This window comes from Danio rerio, chromosome 5, assembly GCF_049306965.1.
Source record: "Danio rerio strain Tuebingen ecotype United States chromosome 5, GRCz12tu, whole genome shotgun sequence".
Lineage (NCBI taxonomy): Eukaryota > Metazoa > Chordata > Actinopteri > Cypriniformes > Danionidae > Danio > Danio rerio.
Window position 1 is genome coordinate 43,649,132 of NC_133180.1, and position 23,523 is coordinate 43,672,654.

Sequence of the window (23,523 nt, forward strand, 5' to 3'; positions counted from 1 at the left end):
CAGTACATTGACCGCAGCACAGCTGCCACTGCACCAATCCACCTGTCAATCTCACATTCCATCCTTCCCTCACTCGTGAACAAAACCCTAAGATATTTGAACTCCTCCACTTGGGGTAAGGACTTTCCTCCAACCTGGGGATTTTTCTTTACTTTCTTATTCTTTAAACATCACAAATTATGGCTCTGTCTAATGTTACAACTATTAATTATACCCATGGAGTATGTGCACAGTAGGAATTATTTATTTTTTTCTATTAACAGTATGGTTGTGATAAGATGTCTTTGGTTCTTTCTTTTTTTGGACTGAAAGTAGTGCCTCAGATTACTTTTTCTTAAAAGAGCTACTAAGCTAGCTTATGCTTAAGTTAGCTAACCCAGTTTAGCATATTTCACAGGCCTACATTTAATTGAACTGTCCGTTTGAATTTTTGCTCTAACATTCAAAGCACGTGAGGTTAATGCTGGTAACAACAAAAGACATTTAATGTAACATTTAGACATTATGCGATCATCATGAGTGGCCCAATCCCAATTTTATTTTTGTATCTCTACCCTTTCCCCTTGAAACAGAGTGTGAAGGGTTTCAAAATGTACCAAGAAATGGGACACCACTACAACACCTGCACACGTCATCGCAATCTCATGCTTCATATGAGACCAGACGATTGCGACTGCTGTAGTTATTCCAGTTCCTTTTTATGGGGAACACCCAAACACACCCAAAACAACATTAACATTATAGCAGACACTTTAAAAAGCCCATTCCCAGCCACTACACATTACTGACAGGGTATTTGAGCGTCAATGAGTGTCAGAATGTTGTGGGATTGCTGTACAGGAGTAGTGATTATGGATTACAGATCATGAAATTTAGCTGTTTTTATTTTAGCATTTTTTAAAAGCATGACGGTAAAACACGAACGCGGTTATGAATATATTAAAACATGCTTGTTTGTTTTAAAAAAATGTAATAATTACAATAAATATTAATTTGTGGACCTCTTCAGGGTGCAGCTATACTGCAGCTGTGGCTGGTGTATTCTGGAAATTTTCCTACCCCTTGGTTTTGAGTGTGTTCCTGAAAAATCTCAGTTCGAAGGAGTATCTAGCCCTTCACCTTAGCCCTATACGTCTTCATACTAAAGAGAATTGGGAAACCCCCTTCATGTGAACGCACAAAAGGAGGGGTAGGGGTAAGTGCTAAGGGTTAGAATTGGGATTGGGTCTTACTGTAACTGAATCAAGCTTTGAGCCTAATGAGAAAAATTTGTGCATGGACCCAATGGCCACTTAAAACTAGCCCCGTGGTCCCAACTAGCCCAATCCCTAAACTGTAAAAATAAATAGATTAATCACAATAAAATAAAGTCATCACAAGTTTTCATTAACTCCGAAAGCTGCGTTTTACAAACCCAGAGACTCTACTAAAACCTCTACTGTACCAGTTCCATGCAAAACGTCACTTTTCACATCAGTTTAACACACAGAATAAGATCAAATATATCAAGATGAGTTTATTGACCGATCAGAAACAAGTTTCCAAATAGATACAGTACATTGTATACTATTTTTAATTATCCTACAACAATATATAGGGAATTAGCTATATGCACAGCTATATAACACATTCTCAATATGTGATTGTTAGTGTGAGCATTACAAACTCAAGAACAAAGCTTTTGGTGACTTTTTCCAGTCTAACATAGATTTTAAATGTGTGCAACATCTTATAAACAATGGCTGTATTTTCAAAGCACAATTCCCCTTTTTCCAGGTGAAAGAAAGATTGAAAGTCAAATAACAAACATTGTTTTGAAGAATGAAAATTCATTGTGGATTTTAATGGACTTGGTTCTGACAAACAGAATATTTTTTTGTTAACAAAAACCTTTGTTACATTCTACTGTAAAATAAGAAAAAGTTTTATTTGGCATCTGCATAACTGAGCAAAGATTATTCATAAATCAGCAGCAATACAAAATAAATGCAGATATACTGTCTGACCTACTGTTTGGCAAACCGATTTCTATTCTCATGATAAAATAGCAAGCTGGAAAGAAAAGAGAACAAAACACTCTTCTAAATGGGAAAAAAGGTTAAGGTGGAATTAAAATTCACATATAACCGACAAGAGCGCTCACATTATCTGGATGCTGACAATTAACTGAAAGGAAAAAAAAAATCATTGAACATTAACTGTTGCTGAAAGTACTTATTAAGAAGCTTCATCGTCCATCTGCATTACTGAATTGAACTGAAATACGTTAAAACTCTGTAAGGCATAGAATATCTTCATGTTCAACTGTACTTTAACAGTAAGTCATAATATCTTGCTTGCTGCTAATAAAAGATGTGCGTAAACAGATGGGTGAGGTAACTTTTCTTTTTGGACCACTTGATACACTACATAGTGAACATTTGACCAGACCAATATCCTATAAATCAAACAGACAAACTTTAGAGAAATAATAAAAGCAAAACGCTAGAGTGATTCATGTTTGAACTACATAAAAAGATGCGCACAAGTGAAGAATACATCTAAATGTGTGGGTTAGATCAAACAAAAGTCAGTTTTCCTTTAGTCCTGAACAGCAAAGTTCTCACAATTTCAAAGGAGCAGTTAATCAATCCACTAAACATGCGTTACAAACGTAATGGCTCTTTTACACTATACTTAATACATTGCATACATGTAACTATGATTACAATCGTAGCCACCCATCAAAATGGTTGGACTTCCTTTTCTATATCACTACATACACATAGATACAGCTGCCCAATAAAGAGTTTTGAAACCTTTCTGTGATTAAACAAACAGTCATGACTGAGGTAACGTTGTTTAAACAAAAAACGAGGCTGATAAACAGACTGAAAAAAGACACAAGTGATAAAAGAACAGCACACGTAGGGAATCTGGTCCTGTAGAGGAAAGGCACCAGGGGTCTAATAAAAAACAACAAAACAGTTGCTCATTTCTGCAAAAAGAAAACAGCTTTCAAGTGTTTCTTTTCAAGGCAATCAGTGTGGAAGGGCTGTAGAGGCAGCAGTGGAAAAAGCCTGTTCAAGCTTGAGGGTTCGTCATTTTCTGCAGCAAAGGGATCTGTGGAGAAATATTCATTCAAACGTTAAGAATGGCAGAACAATATATTACTTGTGAGAATTCAACTGTTCTGTCTGAAAAAAATGCTCGTTTTGATCAAGTGGTGGTTTGATCTTTTTAAACCTTTAATCAATCCTTTGCTAAGTCCCACCCTTCTTAGTAACTGTTGCTACGCCTGTCAAGGTTTCGTGCCTGGCACATCTATTACAGTGTATATGCGCCGTTATCAGACATTACTGAAAATAAAATTAGTCATTTTTGGCAAACAGGTGAGATATACAGTTAAGTCAGAATTATTAGCTCTCGTTGAATTTTTGTTTCTTTTTTAAATATTTCCCAAACGATGTTTAACAGAGCAAGGAAATGTTCACAGTATGTCTGATAATATTTTTTCTTCTGGAGAAAGTCTTATTTGTTTTATTTCGGCAAGAATAAAGGCAGTTTTTAGTTTTTAAAAACCAATTTAGGGTCTAAATTATCAGCTCCTTTAAGGTATATATATTTTTGATAGTCTCCAGAACAAACCATCGTTATACAATAACTTGCCTAATTATTCTAACCTGCCTAGTTAACCTAATTAACCTAGTTAAGCCTTTAAATGTCACTTCAAGCTGTTTAGAAGTGTCTTGAAAAATATCTAGTAAAATATTATTTACTGTCATCATGGCAAAGATAAAATAAATCGGTTATTAGAAATGAGTTATTAAAACTATTATGTTTAGAAATTTGTTGAAAAAATCTGCTCTCGGTTAAACACAAATTGGGGAAAAAAATAAACAGGTGGCCTAATAAATCTGGGGGGCTAATAATTGACTTTAATTGTATGTTAAAGCCAGACAAAAAGGACTGTAGTCTGCATTGCAGGTGTATATTCACGACTTAATATGCAACAGATTAGAAAATAATTTAATCAAAATTTAAGCTAGGTTAGCCTAGCCACCTCATACGATGAACATTCAACAGTTTAGTTCATGCACAGCAGGAGGTGAAATTTAAAATTAATTTAATAATAACAAATTAAACCTTGATTTTTCAATTTTTAGCCAAAAATCCTGATAGACTAATTGTTGTGCAATGAAATTTTGTTAATAACAGACGAGGAAACATGCATGGACAGTGCTTCTACATAGTTCATTCATAGAAAGAACAGCCAGAAGGGGGAAATTGATGGATTTGTGCCAAATATTAGCATCATTGACTATAACAATCTACAGCCCCTTTAGCTGTCTGTACATATGTTTGTGTGCTATTATACCGTTTCTATTCTAATTCGCAGTTAAGTGGAACAAATAAATAAATTAAATAGCAAGTCAAAGTATAAATAGCAGAAGTGAACAAATAGATTTTCCCTACCAGCAAATATTAATCCAACACCAAATATAAAAGCAAACACTAACCTGCTATAACGTCTGACTAAATGACTAAATCTCCAAAAGACAGACAAAAACATTGGTGAATTGTAGCTCTGACAAGGACATGAGGGATATAAATGACTGAAAAACTGTATTGATCGCAAGTGCTTAGTTTGTGATCACATCTCGGTTTTGTTTAACTTCAATTAGTACAAAATGCAGCAGCCATAGTTCTTACCAGGTCCAGAAACCCTGCTCTTTTAGCGCCCCTCAAACAGCTTGAACCACGCTGGTATTTTTGTCCCCTAGGGTTATAGGTTCTAGGGAAAACAATTCCACCACCCAGTCCAAACTTTTCGGATACCGGTGTCAGATTTGCACAATCAATATGCACAACGCTTAGGCTTGTTTCCCTTGCTCGAAAGTTTGACAGACCTATTGTACGTAGCTACGGTTGCTATGCCACGATTGGTGTGTGGCGGTTTTCTAGTGTGTCTTAGCAAAGGGTCAATAGTGCAGATGTAATGAACAGTGAATATCTCCTTAAAATGGAAACAATGAAAGGCTGTATTCACCTTGGACAGATCCACCCCTGTGAGGGCGTTTACTGAAACCGGCAGTTCAGCCAGCAGACGGTTCACTTCTCCAGTGACACGACCACCATCGCCACTCAGGATCACGATCTCATTGGTGCGGCCCAAGGGTGCTGCCACCTTTCCTGCAATCTGTGATGAAACAAGTTAGCACACAATGGAATAAACATTCAGCCTTACTCTTCAGTGTCTAAAAATATGATTTGTGTTAAACCAGGATTTTTCATTCATTTGTGTAACACAAGCAAATCTTTAAAATACAGTTTGTAAAGCAATATTTTCTGTCTTTTAGTAGATGCATCATGAGAGACTTGCTTTGTTTACCAAATAAGTGAATCTAATTAGATTTTCTTTTGTAAACATTAAATAAAAGTAAAAATATATATATTATTAACTTTTTACTCCTAAAATCATTCAATCATAGATCTGCAGATTTTATTTTTTACAAAATTCTCCGCTGAAATTGCATAAAATGTCTGCAGATTTTGTATGGCCATACAAATGAGTTAAAAACAACAACAAAAAAACGTAACCAATTGGTCACTTGCATTTTAACCTGTAAAGCTCTGTGATACTTTGCTCATCTCTCTAATGCTGGTGGCAGTTCTAACTGTGTGTTAATACCATTATGTTGCTCTGCAGCCTGTAATTATTATAAGTGTTTTGTCATCAAAATGTAACACATCTTTATGGTCATACATCAATAAATGTAATGCCATTGTTAGAGATCATAATTATGGCCCGTTTCCACTGAGAGGTACAGTACAGTACAGTACGGGTCAGGTTGGTATGGGTCACCTTTATCAGTCTTGCGTTTCCACTGCCAAAAGAGTACCCTTTAGGTGGGCGTGGTGTGTGACAGAAAATTTCAGACGATGTCATTTTTTCTTGAGGAAATGTCTATAGTAAAGCTGTACGGGTTGTTCACATATCATGTGAGAAGCTACTCACAAAACAGATGCTTTATAAACATAAATACTTCAGTATAAATGTTTACTAACCATTCTATGAACATGATTTGATTATAACTGCAGATCAATGATAATATGAAGTGCCTACTGTAACGTCTGTAATTATATAAAATAAATAAATAAATGAACACACACAGACCCTTACAGTCTCCGATACGTTACTGATTACAGAAAAACTACAGACAGCATACATTTAGTCCTTATTTGTGTTCAAAAACAAAACAAAATACAGCCCACAGTCAGTGCAAACCTCTCATATGCGTCTTTAATCTTCACCAGCACATGTAACCTCTGTTAGAAAGTAATTCCGTCATTCCGAGTTCATAACAGTCCATTCCCAAGTCTTAGTTTAATGTTGCAGAAGCATCATTTGCTACTGTTTTTTCTGGCTTCTCCTTTGTTTTTTCGCGCTTCACTCTTGCGCTTGTCTCTTTCTAAAAGGGTCGGATATCAGAAGCGATTCAATGATCACAAGCTCGTTATTAATATGAGCTTATAAAGTTTGTTATTTCAAATATAAAACATAAAAAGGGCGGTTCCTTTGTTTTCATTCTCCTGCTTCTGCTAGTGACGTTCAGCTGTGAGTCTAGCTCTGCCTTATGGTACCTTTTTCTCATGCTAGGTACCCTTTGCAAAGGCTGTCAAAAAAGAGGTACATTAAGGTTTGCTTTTAGGTGCCCTTTGATAGTGTAAACAGGCCATTACAGGCATAACCTTCCCTAAAGTTAAGACCATTTACAGGAATTTTTTTCAAGCTAGGATGTTTTTGTAATAACACTTCCCTATCTATAGTAAAGATAATGAAGTGATTTCCTCACCCCTGTCACCACTGGCTTGCTTGAATTAGGACTTCACATCGATGGTTTTTGCTCTGTTTGAACGTTTAGCAGTGAATTTTAAACCACACTGAACTAAACTAAATGGAACTTCAACTCTGAAAACTGGACTTTACTAGCTGGACGTCTGTGTTAAGCTGCTTTGACACAGTCAGCATTGTAAAAGCGCTATGGATATAAACATGAATTCAATTGAATAATGCATAATGAATGAATAATGAATAATGTAACAGCTTTTGTCCTAAATGTGGTCTTAATTGAAATTACTCTGGTTACCAAATTAGAGCTGTCAGCATGGCTAAAAACCTAAATTCACGCATCTTTCTTAATTTTTTTGCAGTATTCAAATTTTATTTGAATTCCAAAGATAATACTTACTCTTACTGGAAAAAGTACTGTATTATCTGCTATGCACACAAGAGGGCGTAAGCGAGAACAGTATGCATGTAAAAAAAGATCTTCGCATCCTTTACTGAAATTAAATTACTCACATTTTAGAATGCACTACTTTCAAACAATCCTTCAAAAATAAAATATCATTGAAAGGAAAATTAGGAATCAAATAAAACTGAGTGCATTTCTAACAGGAGACAACTGCCCTATACTAAACATGGAATATGATATTGGATGTTTTCATAATTTGCCCCAGAGCAGCGTCTTTAAAAAAAATGCCTAATATTATATGTTAATTTTTGGTTCAACAACAGGTCAGATTTAACAAGCAGGACAGAGTCGCATGAGAGTGAAATCCAAATTAATATCTGAAATTTCAGAGATCTCTACAGTGTGATTTGTTTTGCATAATTCTACAGACCTTTGGCAGAGCCTCCAGGACGAGGGCAGTTTTTGCAGCCTCCCCGTACTGCTGATAGGCCTCAGCTTTGAGCCTCATCTTCTCTGCTTCAGCTTTACCCACAGCCTCAATCGAACCGGCCTCTGCTTCTCCAATGCGTTTGATTTTCTCTGCTTCAGCCTGTGCCGTCAACACTTTCTTTATCCTAACAGAGAGAAGCAGAAAGCAGAATCAATTTCTCAGGCCTTTTCTTTCCTCGCTGGCACATACATTTATATAAATGTGGATTCCTTTACACTACAGTTGAAGTCAAAATTATTTAATCCCCTGAATTATTAGCCCAACTGTTTATTTTGCCCCCAATTACTGTTTAAGGGAGATGATTTTTTCAACAAATTTCCAAACATAATAGTTGTAATAACTCATTTCTAATAACTGATTTATTTTATCTTTGTCATGATGACAGTAAAAAATGTTTGACTAGATATTTTTCAAGACACTTCTATACAGCTTAAAGTGACATTTAATGGCTTAACTAGGTTAATTAAGTTAGGCGGGTTAGAATAATTAGGCAAGTTATTGTTTAATGATGAATCGTTCTAGAGACTATAGGAAAATTTTATAGCTTAAAGGGGCTAATAATATTGACCTTAAAATGTTTTTAAAAAAATTAAATTAAAAAATTAAAAGGGGGTTTAATAATTCTGATTTCAATGGTACATATCAATTTTACCCTTGTTTACACTTGGTTTTAAGATGCATTTTGACCAGTCAGATCACAAGCAGAATGACAAATTTCAGCTTCTGTCTTTTACACAATATTTTATATTGCAAAAGAAGCTCACATATAAACATGAGAGAGACAACAGAAAACAATACAGAGGGCGGCAGTGTTTTCAACTCTGAAAGTGTTAGAATATGGATAAGCTCAAAGAATTTAGACCCTGTTTACACCTGTTATTTAGCATTGCGTACTTATTATTGGATCAGCAAAAGCATAGCATAATTCTAGGTGTGCACAGGACCTAAATAAAGACATCCACATCTTTGTCATGACACAACAAAGCTCAGACAAAAACACTGATATCTTGTTCAGTTTTGGATGTAGCTCAATCTGGTGCTGGCATTAAAGGGCACCTATTTTACCCTTTTTCAAGATTTAAGATAAGTCTTTTGTGTCTCCAGAATGTGTCTGTAAAGTTGTAACTCAAAACACCCATCAGATTATTTATTATTATTTGTTATTCTGAACATTGGATTTTCTGCTCTGAGCACACTGTAGCTGTTTTTGTTGCCTTTACTGCTAGTTCTCCCCACCCACCGTTGCCATGTGCCTGTTGGGGGTGTGCTTCAGTCTCCATTTTGGCTGTGTCAGATAATCAGCACAGAGACAAACATGAAGGAAGCAGATCTCACGTAAAGTTTGTGAGAAATACTACAGTAAGAGCTTTCCATGGTTATTTGATGTATTCCTTGTGGAGTTAATTTAAGTATTTCTGCAACGATAAGTCAAACACAATGTTGTTACAAAGTTCATTCACACACACACACACACACAGACACAGACACAGACACAGACACACACACACACACACACACACACACACACACACACACACACACACACACACACACACACACACACACACACACACACACACACACACACACACACACACACACACACACAGCGTGCGTGTTTAACTTTGCACTGTTTTTGCAGGGCAAATGTGACGAGAATACATTAACAAAGAGCTGAAAAGATCTTTTAATCCCAGTTGTTTTTCACACGTCCCGTCTTGTTGATATGATTATACACGTTATTTTGGAAACATGTTAATACGCAGCCGCCATAGTTAAGCTGTCAATCAATTTAGTGGGCGGGGGAAAACTGCACTTCTACATCACGTTGCAGTGGGCCTCAAAATGGGAGCCCCCAATATGACTGTACACACACAGTACCTACACACAGTTCTGTCCAAACAGCTAACAAACAATGTGCCCTTAAATACAAATAAAAAAAGTTAATTTTGTCACATGCAGTAGACAAAATCAGCTTTTGCAGCACAGCTGTCTCATCAAGTTGAAGACACAAAATGCAAGATTTTTTGTAACAAAATAAAAGTGTGTTATACATTTCACTGATGTATATACTTACATTATGCCAAATGTTTTAAATAATGTTCAAATCCAGAGAATTCAGTCATTTTAATTTGTCGCCATGCTACATGCACAGGTACACAACATTCATTTGTTGGGAGGGTTCATTTATTAACAGTTGGGCATCACAAGCAGTGGTCCAGTTAAAGTGATGTAGAATGTGACAAAAGATCTTCGACGAAATCCTAATGGTATTGCGGTATTGGCTGACCACTTGCGGTCAGACCACTTAAAACTCGTCTTACAGGAAAACGTTGAGGTGCACTAATTGCTCCACCAATTTCAATATGCTAAAGAGCCTGCGTGCCTGTGGTATCTGACATTGCCAAGCAACCATCAGTGGTGCTCTCCAATGAACTTATTAGCCCGCTGTATTTCAAATAAAACTGAAGAATGAACTGAAATGACACCTTTTTAACAAAATACGGCCAAAAGTTGTCAGTTTAAAACAGCTCAAATTATCTATTCAAAAAGGCGGCAACACTATAAAAATGCAAATTTATTAAATTAAAAAGGCTGACACAAAGCGCGCAACGTTTCGAGCCCACCGCTCTTCATAAGACAGACTATTTGAATAGATGATCTGCACTTTTTGCGTTTTGGCTGAGCACAGTTAAAAGTGATGTGCGTGCCTTGTACATTTTTTCACAGTTTATAACAGATCAACAAAGCAAAATTTTGGGGGAATTAGTTTTGGCTGCAGAACACATTTAAACTACCATTGGTCCATGATGATTATGCAATCATTGGGTGTGTTCTGGATCTCTGCCTTCTTTGAAGTGCAATTGATTTAGCCAAATGAATACACTAACCACACCTGTATGATCACTTGCAGAGAGATTTTAAAGAGTTGGAGGGGGTCACACACTAGATGAGCAGCACCATCATGCCACGCCTGTCTTTTAATGTTCTAAACACTGTTTCATTCAGTGTCTGACCAGTGCAAATAATAATAAAAAAAGATATAAAGATGAGGCGTGCAGCCATGGGACTTCTCTTTTGGTGTGCGGAAAGCTGTTTATGAAACTGATCTTCTTGCACAGCCGCCATAGTTAAGCCTGATTTATTCTTGGCGTGTTCACTAGTTGCTTTGAGTGTGCGCGTCGAATGTGATGTTGTTGCTGTGTTTGCGCAGATTTGCTTTGGGTGAATGTGACATGATTTCAGCTGGTGGAGTGCACGAAAGACTCGAGCAAACAGTTTACTAGGGCTGCTCGATTTTGGGAAAAACTTATAATCACGATTATTTTGGTCATAATTGTAATCACGATTATTTAAAACGATTATTAGTTGAAGTCAAAATTATTAGCACTTCTGAGAATGTTTTTTAAAATAAATATTTCCCAAATTATGTTTAACAGAGCAAGGAATTTTAACAATATTTCCTATAATATTTTTTTCTTCTTTGCTTATCTGTTTTATTTTAGCTAGAATAAAAACAGGTTTAAATATTTTGAAACCCATTTTAATGTCAATATTATTAGCCCCCTTAAGATATATATTTTTGATTGTCTGCAGAAGAAACTACTGTTATACATTGACTTGCCTAATTACTCTAGTGAAGCCTTTGAATGTCACTTTAATCTGAATGCTTGTATTTTGAAAAATATCTAGAAAATTATTATGTGCCGTCATCATAGCAAAGATAAAAGAAATACGTAATTAAAAATGAGATTTCAAAACTATTATGTTCAGAAATAAGTAGAAAAAAAACTTCTTTCCATTAAACAGAAATTGCATGCAACACACACATAAGCACGCGCTCTTTTGCGCTTTTAAGAGCAAAACATGTGTTCAGCTGGAAATGGGGCGTTATATGATGCAATAATCGTTTATCTCGATTAATGCCTTTTCATAATCGTTTGAAGCCAAAATCTAAATTGAAGTCGGATTTTCGATTAATTGCACAGCACCACATTTTATTTGAGTTGGATATTAAACACTTTGAAGAGATTTTGTCTGAAAAAGCTACGCCTGTACAGACATAATTAAGATCTTTCCATGTGTGATCATAGGGATGACCAGATGATCAATCATTCTTGGCTAGAAATTGCAACAGTCGTTGAAAAGGAAGAAAGTTTCTTTGCTTAAAATTTTAAAAACTTCAGGCAAAAGTTTGTTAAAACCGAAAGGAGAGGTCATGGCAAAAGTGGAGACCCTGGCGGTTTTAATTACAGAATATGTTTTTTCCAACATTCATACGTTTTACACTGATGTATATATTACAATACTAAATTTAAAACAATTGAATAGTTACTAGACTAGAATTAAGTAACAACATTATTTCTTTGATAACTGGAAAGAATATTTGAACTATCGGTTTACAATATACTGATGTCCTGTTTTTCTAGTCTTTACTGGTGATAATTATGCAAAAACCATTGGTTTTAACAAACAGAACCTGTAATTTTAATAAAAATAAAAATCAAGAAAGAACCATCTGAAAAAAATAAAGGTATTCAATACAAAATATGATATTTGCTACTGTTGCTGATAATGCTAAATATAAAAATCCAACATCTTCATATCATAAAAAAATCATATTTATTTTCGATTAATGATTCAACAATTCACTCATAAAACTTTATGTTTCATTATCCTGTAGGTGGTTAATTTTTGAAAACCTATTCAGTAACATAATTCTGATGGTTGTTTGTTGCCACCTGTTGGTTACACAATGTAATTGCTTTCCCCAGCGTCAAGTTCCATTAAACAGTGATTTTAATCTATTCCATAAACATTAGTGTTTATATCTGAACTATAAACTGTTCTCCCGGTGCTTCTGTGTTATTTAATTGTTTGTAACTAACTGTAAAAGTGTAAAAGCTGAATCCTCTCAATCACACGCAGATTTGAATGCAGCACTTAGAAAGATTAATAAACATATGCAAGTCATTTTTACCATTTATCCTTCATGTTACGCGGGTTTGAATTGAAATTAAAGAATATCACTACAGCGAACGCATCAAGTATAAAAGCCTTGTCTATTTTGTGAGGTGTGCGCAGTCAGTCGAGGTCTGCGATGTGGCGCCAGGCGAAAGTATAAATCTGCCTTTAGGAGTGCCCATAACAGCACGTCATATTTACAACCCAGCATCCTGAAACTCAGCCTTTTTCCCCTCAAATGAAAAGTTAGCCAGGCCCTTTACTCACTTCTTTGCCTCTGCGAGCTGCTCCATCTTGAAGGCTTCAGCCTCAGCTGGTCTCCTCACAGTGGCGATCAGCTCTTTATCCGTCCTGAGGATCTCCTTCTCCTCAATAGAGATCTGCTTTTTTCTCTGGACCACCTCAATCTCAATCTCCTCCAGACGGATCTTCTGCTGCTCCTTGGCAGCCTGAAGCTCATAGGCCAGCTGAGCCTCAGCTTTCTGAGTTAGAGGACAAGAAAGAATGTATATGGTCATATCACTTGCTTGATTGAGCAATGCATCAGGAGGGCTCACAGCTAATAACAATAACTTAGCTCCACCTTTGTGTTCACTTCTTGATTAAAGGCAGCTTTCTGCATCTCCAGCTCCCTCTTGGAGTCTGCCATTTTTGTGTCGGCTTGGAATTTTATATCCATCATCTCCTTCTTACATTCAGCTTCCTGTGACAAGAAAACAACATTTTCTGCTTACTCAAACATTCGGCCTTCATAGAGTTTGGTATAAAATGATTTTAGAATATCATTATTTTATATATTTTCTCCAAAGGCTCACCCTGATTCCAGCATCTCTCTCTGCTTCAGCCACACCAATGTCAGCATCTCTCTGAACAGCTGCAGTCTGGGATTTGCCCAAAGAGCTCAAATAGTCCACCTTATCATAAACATCCTGATGGGCGAAAACAGATAAACAACCAGATTATCATCCTGACACTACAGACCTTTCTGGAAAATTACTGGCAATTTTTGGAAAGGTAGGTCTGTGTGAACAGGCCCTTTTTGAAAATACTGGTAAATTTGTTCTGGCAATTTTCCGGAAAGAGAAGTTGTAACATTACTGGTAATTTGCCAGTATGCTGCTCTGTTTGAATGCATAAGGACAATTACCAAAAAAGAGGGCGTTCATGCTTAGCACGTGCTGAAGAGAGACGTGTACTCCAGCCAATCAGAACATTCAGACACATTCACATCCGCACTGTTTATAAAATAAAAGCCTTTTAAATTTTTCCCAGATACATTTAGCTGCTAGATGTTAGTCAGATAACGTTTCTGTTTCTTCTTAATGCCAACTGTGGAAAAAATTATTGATAAAATGCTCATGATTAGCTGCTGTTCGTTTACCTTCAAGCTTTGCTTCCTACAGGTGCTTGACGCGTGTGCACGTGAAGCAGCCGGTGAGCGCCAGCACACACACACTTACATTATGTACATCTCAACATGCGAAAGTGTTCCTCCATATGTTTTCATTGAAGTTGTTCACAATACTTATCCATCCACAGAATTTGTAATGTAGTCAAATGTTTACAAATACAGCCGCTGCCGCTTAAATGTCATACTTGGTTAATGATGTCAGAATTTACCACTATTTCGGAATGGAAGTGTGAATGATCTTTTCTTGAAAAATTCCGTAACGTCCTCGCCTTTGTGAACATCACTTTTTTAAATTTACCAGTAAAGTCGTTTTGGATATTTTCCGGATATTTACCGATATCACTGTGTGAATCTGTGTGACTAATTTGCCACAAACACAATAAAAAGCAAAAGACACTCAAAGACAAACTCTATTTATACCTTAATAGTAAAGCTCAGGATCTCAATACCCATCCTGCCCACGTCAGGTGCTGCCACCTCCCTCACCAGCTTGGCAAACTGATCCCTGTCCTGGTAGATCTGCTCCACCGTCAGAGTCCCTGCAAACACACGTCTGATATTAGTGAGAACATACAGAACACGATCCTTTCTTGATTCCTTGCTCCTCCATCCTAGAGATAACTGGTTAATGTTTGGCATTATGGAAGGCCAAATTAATTGAGAGGGTACAAGGACCAAACTACAGCTGCTCTTTTTTGCTTATAGCAAGACTTTAGATCTAACTTTTAGATCTTTAGTGTGCTCTCTTAACTCTGCAAGTGTTCAGTGTCACTCACCCAGAATAGAGCGCAGATGACCTTCCAGCGTCTGCAGAATGACACTTTTAATCTCTGTCACGGTCTTGCCCAGGAACTGTTCACAGGCATAACCCAGCAGTTCATTGTCGGTCATAACCTTCACCTGAGATCAGAACACATACAGTCACTGTCCAACACTGACATGCACAACTTGCAACTGTATGAGCACATTACATCCAGCTCTAGGAGTCAAAGTGTGTCAAGATAGCACGACATAACAGATCAGATCCTATTTCTGATTATGAAATGATGCAAAAGCTACTGTGAAAATGTTTCAGAGACAGAAACTTTAACAGTTTTATTTGATAAAATATTTAGTTAACACTAGCAATCTCACAACTTAAAGGGATAGTTGACCCCAAAATGAAAACCTGCTCACTATTTACTCCCACTTAAGTGGCTCCAAACCTTTAAGAGTTTCCTTTTTCTGCTGAACACAAAGGAAGATATTTTAAAGAATGCTAGAAACTGGTAACCCCTGACACTCATAGTAGGAAAAGCAATTACTATGTCAATAGGTCAATGGTTAGGAGTTTTCAACATTTTTCAAAATAACTTCTTTGTGTTCTAAAGAAATTCAAACAGGTTTGTGAAAAGTGAAGGCTGATTAAATAATCACAGAAGTTTCCGTTATCCATTTTAGTGACAGTTTCCAGGTAACAAGAGACAGACATTGATCACCATCAAATCTGCTGGGCAGTGTTATGAGATTGTGGTTTGTTGATGTACATGCTTCAAAATCAGAACTCATGCCACACTGAATGAATGTGCATGCAAAAGCATTGTAGCAAATCATTATGTTCAAATCTTGTTGCAATACTGCTGAAACAAACAAACAAACAGTTTCATTGCAGCATGAAGGGCTGGGTGACATTGCATTTTTACAATAGATTTGTGATTCAGTTTGTTTTACAGTCTTTGGGCTTTCAAATGACAGTTTGCATACATTTTGCTGTCATTTATAGCAAAAAACTAAATTAAATAGTATGTTCTAGTTTAAGCAGACACTTCTGTTTATCATTATGCAATTATGCTACAAATTAAAAAATAAATGTTCTACTGTTAATTAACAGTGCATAAAATTAGTGCAAAAGGTGCTCACACCAAACCTGATGTGATTAATAAAGGTATTTGTGTAAAATGCATAAAAACATACCTACATTGTTCATGCCTCTATAAAAAAAAACAATAATAAAAAATAGGGTTTCTGCAGCTTTTATGAAGGTAAAATGTACGACTAATCTTTTTAGAACAAGAAAAGTCCAATAAAGAATTAAACAGAAACAATACAAGTCGTCATGTTCTCTGAATGTTATTTTTTAGAAAGCGCATAAAGAATTGTATTAATAACACTGAAGTTTGAAAATATTTCACAAATTATTTGTACCAACCTTCATTACATTTACAAAAGAATAGCTTGATCTGTGAATGAACTCTCCACAAGAACATGGAATTTTTGCTGCACTCTCTAATCACACTGCAAGTGATGTTCTTAATGAGATTAATTTCACTCAGGATTTATTAAGAATATCTAAATATTTATGATAAAACCAAAAATAAACTTCTACTTAAGGGTTCATTAGTTCACGCATTAACTACCATTAACTAATAATGAACAAAACTTGTACAGCCTTTATTAATCATAGTTTAATATTAATCAACATTTACTAATGAGCCTACTAATAATACACAATGAACTGAAAATGAACAACTTTTATTTCCATTAGCTATTTTTAAAAAAGATGAATTTAATAAACACTTTAATAAATGATGTTTATTGTTAATAATACTAAATAGATTATTACAATCTTTGTGTGCGTTAGAATTAAGTGTTCCCCTTAATTCTAATGAAATAAGTTTCATATTCCATTAATCAGAAAACAAGCTTTAATCTCTTTATTCTCACATACACATTCTTTAATCTATATATATATTACATAGAGTATATGTGTTAATTTCAGGATGTTTAAATGTTTGAATTATGGTATTTATTTTTGTAAATGTAAGAATTTTAACTTTGATTTATTACCCTTAAATTGTAGACAAATTAATTAAAACACCTTTCAAAATTTGCAGAAACCCTGAAAATAATGATATTTCAAATAGGGCTGAACAATATATCATTTTAGCATTGCCATCACTGGGATTATAGTCACTGCAGAGTTTTATCACAATGGAGTGAAAATTTATCATGTCCATATCTTAACAGAGTTTAAAACAAGAAATGTTAATATCTGTAACTATAATAAAGACCATAAGGGTTATTTTTCATTTAATTATTTAATCTCCACACTTGACAGGTTAACTCCATAGAAATAACATAAAACACTGTTTATTTCACTTATATCTTTGCTCTATGTAATTATCTATGCTTGAAATAGTTTTTTATATTTTACACATTATTCACTTCATTACAAAATCCCCCCGATCTATCTAAAATTATAAACTATTTTCAAATAGAGCTATTTGAGTAATCTGGGGAAACTATATTCATATTGCTATATATATATATATATATATATATATATATATATATATATATATATATATATATATATATATATATATATATATATATATATATATATAGCAGAAAATGTAAATATTTTAATGTCTTATTTTTTCAATATCGTGCAGCCCTAATTTCAAATACATTCAGTGTTTCAAACTCATTCTGAGCCTTGAGTATTTGCCACTTCAAATGATAAGTCTATGAATTATAAGTCGAGGAGAACAACTTTAAAACTTCTTTTCTCCAAGTCTGTGAAAAGGAAAGACGAATGAACTTATGCTTCAGAAAGATAGGGGGAGTTTTTGCAGGTTTCAGCTAGAAGTAGCCTTTCTGTACTGAACTACAACCAGCTTTCCCATTTTAAAGCTGAAAAAACATCATGAAAGTGGCCTGGTTATAGGAACAGTAGACATGCTTTTGAAGAAAGCTGATTTCAGTGCAGTGTAAAAGGTGAACTTCAAACAACACTGGCTGGAGGGGGTTTTTGTTCATCCTCCACACAGTCGAGCAGTCATTTAACAGTTAAACAAGTGGTTTTATCACAAGCAGTGCCAAAACAGGGCAGCATGCAACCACATATGCAGGTGTAGGGAGGAAACATTCGCCACTAGAGCTGTGGCTAAAATTGTTTGTGAAATCAATTCTGAGATTTTCACAATGCATCACTATTCTCTCTTACATTATAATGTGTTACAAATAGCCATACTTCTAATGCAACCAATTCCCTACAAAAAACATTTGAATTTAAAATAATCATAAATAAAGTCTGGAAAAGATTAAATGAACCACAAGTGTGTTCAAAGTGAGGTGCATTTACATTAACCTAAAAAGGCCAACTTGCATGACTTGGATAAACAAGAACTCTTCGTCACAAGCCTTTGAGTATACGGTTAAAAACTACTGTTAAAACTAAACTCAGAAACGATTACAGAAAGAGATGCAATTTAAAAATCTCATAATCGATACAGAATCATTTCACCAACAATTGTTTTTGCCACAGCTCCATTTACAACAGATTGGAAGTCAAATGTTACAGGTGGATTGCCCTGTGAATGCCATATGGAAATAGTCTATAGCATGGCTGATGGTGATTTTATACCATATTTACACATGTAAATACATGATTACATTTTTAAAGAAATTGGACTGAGGGTCTGTTCACATCAAGAGGAATATTTATAGTGGAAAGTCGGTGCAAAAAACATTTACTTTAAATGAATGAGGAGTTATTGTGTTGTCAGGCCGACACAAACATTCACATTTTTATGCAGAAGTGGTTTGAACTGGTTTCCACCACACAGCAAAAAAATAAAAAATAAAAAAATAAATAAATAAAAATAATCCAGCAAAAATAGCTTTTTAGTCATTGCCTCAGAGCCACTACACCTTGGTGTATGAGTACACTATTGTGCTAAATAGAAAAGTACAACATAACTGCCTTTTCTCAATAGTCTTGTAAATTTTGTTATCTGATAAACACAACAGCCAATACAAAGATCTAAAAACAAACAATTGATAATGGACTTTAATTCATGCCCATTACAAGCAGGGGGCTGTTTCATAAACCAAGCTTAGAGAAAACACCAGGCTTACTTTGGTAAGTCAGGTTTATTAATGAGGGATTCAGTTTCATAAATAAAATTTACGATAGTTCAAACCCAGTTACTCTGGCAACTTATGCTGAGAAACTAGCCTGGTCAAGGACAGGTTAACTCTCAGGCTTAAGTTCAAGCTTAATTAAGGTGATGTTAACATTCACATGCCATAATTTGATGCTATTTTAAATTCCCTTAACTTCTTAATAATTAAAACTTTAAAAAAATCCCTTAATAGTAAATATAGACCAAACATCTTTTAGAATAGAACGATAATACATTTAAATAAGTTATTGCAAACAAATAAAAATACAAACTATATAATTTCAAATAAATTAAACATTTTTAAATGTAGATTTTTTTCGTTTATCAAAATGTTATTTAATATTTTTAATATTATTTAATATAATAAAATCCAGCCGCTTGTGCGTGCACGGCTCTTTGTAGCTATTATTTTAAACTTAATTTGCTTACATTAAGCACATTTTTAATGTTACAGTGAGCCTGCAATACATTAAAACTTTTCCTTGCAAGCAACAATTGTCAGTAAGCACGCATTCTCACACTCAAGAGCGCAAGCACAATTGCAATGGGACAAATATTTAATTTTACGTTAATAGGCCTAAATAATGGCCTATATTTTAAAATCTGCAATTTGCTGTTAGCCTGCCTTCTCTCTTGCTTTATTGCAAGCTGTACTGTAGTTTTTGATTATTATGTTTAAATTATTATATATATTTTCACCACAAAAGTCAAATGCTGCTCACTTGCTGTGAACATAGCTGTGTCTCATTTCAGAGCTCTTTCTTTCATCGTAGTTGCCATGGTAGCATACAACATAATCAATGCATATACGCTTGACCGTCAACGTGCACGAGCAGTTATCTAAATTATTTAAACTGAACTAACATTAGTTAGAAGTACTTCCACTTGCTGTTATGGAACCAATTTAAGCGTGGACGTTTAGTTTGGCTCACCGAAAGTCAAGTTTTTGACTTTAATCCCTGCTTTTCTAAACAGCTTTTATGAAACCGCCCCCCAGTTGTCTGAATCATTAGTTACATAGTGCACTGTGTCCCAGAGGAACTATATTATTTCTGCTTTTCCAAAAGCTGAATATCAAACTTCATCCAGTTTGTCTGTCATTTTTTTATGCATTGGTCAAAAATCTGAGCGAATTTTCCATTTTGAACAATTGTTTTGGTGTGAACAGAAACAGCAAATGACAATATTGTAAAGTCTTAACCGGAATTATAATTTTTATTATTATCATTTACCACCAGTCATTCATGACAGACATGCAAATAAAAAATGACAAATGACAATGAGATGTTGTAGCATCAACAGTCAACAGGGGGAGCTGTACTCAACATGCTTTCAATTGAAGGTTGCATGCAACGATGACCACAATATCCAACAAAACTTAAAATCACAACACTACTAATGGTGCGCTCATGGCGAAACCACTGCATGAAAGCAAAATGAGGAAATCATGCAACGAGGTAAAAACGAAAGTAGGCCAAGGCTCAAAATGTGATTTGGGAGTAAAAAAATAAATAAAAAGATTTTTTCCCCTTGAAGCTTTTCCAGATGTGTTTACTTAACAAGAAAACAAAGTTTATCTTGAATGTGAGAAAAAACCCAACAGAGCTAGCATTATCTGCCTCTAAATCCGTGTCCACTGGCCAAAAAGGGGATTGATTTATTACAAAAAAAAAAAAAGCAGACTGGAGGATACTGCAGAAGTGGGTGGTCAACAGATAAGTGGGTCCATTAGTGCAACAGCTGCAAGGCCTTTATTTACAAAACACAAGAGACAGGCCTCACAGAGTTTGGCTAAAATTAGAGGGAGATAGAACATGCAGGGCTAATCAGGGTTTTTAAAGACTTATTCTTAATAAAATAATCTTTAATAGTATGATAGGAAGGTCGAATGCAATCATACAGTCTCTGTATAGAGATCAGGAGTGAATTGACTCTGGAGAGTTGGAGACAGAACTGTGGAATGTCTTGTTTGAGGTCCTCATCCAATCACATGTGATTTCACTAGATAAATGCCGAGTAATGGCTGGTCTGCCGATTAGTGTTACAATGCTCTCACTGTTCACAGCAAAAACAGACTAAAGTAATCACAGAGCAAAAATACCAGCAGAAGACAGAGGATTAGTTTCTACAAACTTGCTCAACCGCATGCTCAGTTGAAATCGAAGTAGTGGAAATAAGCATTTCATCTAAGAAGTTGGGTTTTCAAACGAACAGAGAGAGGCTCATGAATGTAAACATGTGACTTGAGTTAAGCACACAGCAAGTTTTGGCACATTGAAAAGTGGAAACTTCCAAAAAACTGTCAAGGTAAAGAATTTACGACAAATTAAAAAACAAAAAACAAATCAGCATTCTTTTAGTCTTTGAGAAATGTTTTTAGGTGCTTAAGAAAGAAAGCAATTACAATCACCTATGTTGTATGACATGAAGGTCAAAGAATGTGGCAACATGTAGGCTCTGTTCTAAAACCTTTTGGGTTTAAAGGGTTAGTGCACTCCAATATTAAAATTCTACATTCAATGATTCACTCATCTTGTTAAAAACCAAACCAAACAATTTGTTTTTTTAAGCTTTTTTGGCTTCATTAAAATAGAAAAGTAGCTCGACAGCAAAGTTAGAGAGATCATAGAGGAACAGGATTGGGAATTCGAACTCAGGATTTTCGAAGAGCAATGTAGGTAAATATCGCAACTGCCTATAAGTCTATTACCATTACCAGATATAATTTCAGTCAGTTTTTACCCAAACTCTAATTCTTGAAATTGCTCAAAAAGGTCTATATACAGTTCAGGTCAGAATTATTTATTCGTTTACATTTTTTGCCCAATTTTGGTTTAACAAAGAGAACTTTTTCAACATATTTCTAAACATAATAGTTTAAATAACAATTTTCTAATAACGCATTTATTGTATCTTTGCCATGTTGACAGAAAATAATTTACTAGATATTTTTCAAGATCCATTAAGTAGATTAACAAGGCAAGTTAGAGGTAATTAGGCAAATCATTGTAGATGTTTAAAACTAAATATTGCTTAAGAGACCTAATAATAATAATGACCATAAATTGATTTACAAAATATTCAAACCTTAATAAAACAGAGACTTTCTACAGAAGAAAAAATATTATAGGAAACACTGTAAAACGTTATTTGGTAAATATATAAAAATAAATAAATAAATAAATAAATAAAAATCACAGGAAAGCTAAAATATATTTGTATAATAATAATTATGACTTCAACTGTATATTCTTGCATGTAAAGTGACGTTTGAATTTCTGCAAGAACAACTGAGATTTGTTCCACTTAGTCAAACAGGCGTGGTTGAGATTTAGTTTGATGAATAAAATAAATAGTTGTTAAATAGTTGTGTCAGTAAAAGCCTAAATTTATTCTCCAAGCCTAAACATAATGTTTATTACATGGCATTCTTGATTTTGATTGGTCAGTTATGGCACTCCTCAACATCCTGTAAAAACTGGTAAAACATGATCATCCTTGTAACTTAAGAGAACATCACATGCTATTTTTAATTACAGAAGCCTTGCGTTTGGTCAGTCAATTAAAGTATAAATGCTAAAGGGTTACACAACTAGGTAATTTGGTTGTCGTGGACTTGCTCTCTCTTGCATACAATCCTTATCTGCTGCCATGCTGCTTATAGTTATAGATTATATTGAAGATGACAAACTTTGATATTAACAATACTTTAATACCGTTGCAGCATTTGTCTTCTTGATAAGATCATTGTTTTACATGCTGTAATGGTTTATAAGACACTAATAGTTAAAAAAAAAGTAAAGATTTTTTTCACAAATTAATACCTCCTGTGCCCATAATTACTTCAGGAGCTAAAAAAAATTGTGTTATAAGAAGTATGACTGCATGTTCTCCCTTAAATATCAATCTAAACTGAACATATACACTCAAATAATTATTCATTTTTCTTCGGCTTAGTCCCGGGGCGCCACAGCGGAATGAACCGAAAACTTATCCAGCATATGTTTAACACAGCGGATGCCCTTCTAGCTGCAATCCTGTACTGGGAACACACACTACGGCCAATTAAGTTTATTCAAATCACCTGTACCGCATGTCTTTGGACTGTGTGGGGAAACTGGAACACTCAGAGGAAACAGGGAAAACGTGCAAACTCCACTAAGAAATGCCAACTGGTTCAGCCAGGGCTTGAACCAGCAACCTTTTTGTTGTGAGGTGACAGTGCTAACCACTGAGCCACTGTTGCCCCCTCAAATTATTATTTTCCATCAAATTATTTACATGTGTGGAAAGCACAACTGACCGTATGTGCATCGTCCTCTACTTATCATATAAAGTGATCACATCTCTTCTGACAATTTTTTTATTTCTCTCTTTACAAACATTTTGATTTAACCATTAATATTGCTAGCAAAGTTCTAATTAAATCAAAATGATCTTTAAACACTATTGATAAGGTATTTTCATGAT

The 23,523-nt window shown here is 35.0% G+C and overlaps 1 protein-coding gene across 4 annotated transcripts in view; it reads right to left on the minus strand.

The window, feature by feature from the left end:
• Positions 1–1,492: 1,492 nt before the first annotated feature.
• Positions 1,493–23,523, minus strand: part of flot2a (flotillin 2a) — a 38,668-nt gene continuing 16,637 nt past the window's right edge. For 3 of the 4 annotated variants that reach the window (XM_009301623.4, XM_005165263.5, XM_073949745.1), the window contains 8 exons: positions 14,881–15,004; positions 14,525–14,643; positions 13,509–13,622; positions 13,277–13,396; positions 12,961–13,175; positions 7,669–7,852; positions 5,030–5,179; positions 1,502–3,102 (listed from right to left, as the gene is read on the minus strand). In XM_009301623.4, the coding sequence (XP_009299898.1) occupies positions 3,064–3,102; positions 5,030–5,179; positions 7,669–7,852; positions 12,961–13,175; positions 13,277–13,396; positions 13,509–13,622; positions 14,525–14,643; positions 14,881–15,004 (1,065 nt within the window). In that variant the 3' untranslated portion in view covers positions 1,502–3,063. Of the gene's footprint in view, positions 3,103–5,029; positions 5,180–7,668; positions 7,853–12,960; positions 13,176–13,276; positions 13,397–13,508; positions 13,623–14,524; positions 14,644–14,880; positions 15,005–23,523 lie in introns of all 4 variants that reach the window. The other variant, NM_213075.2, reaches the window with a different exon arrangement.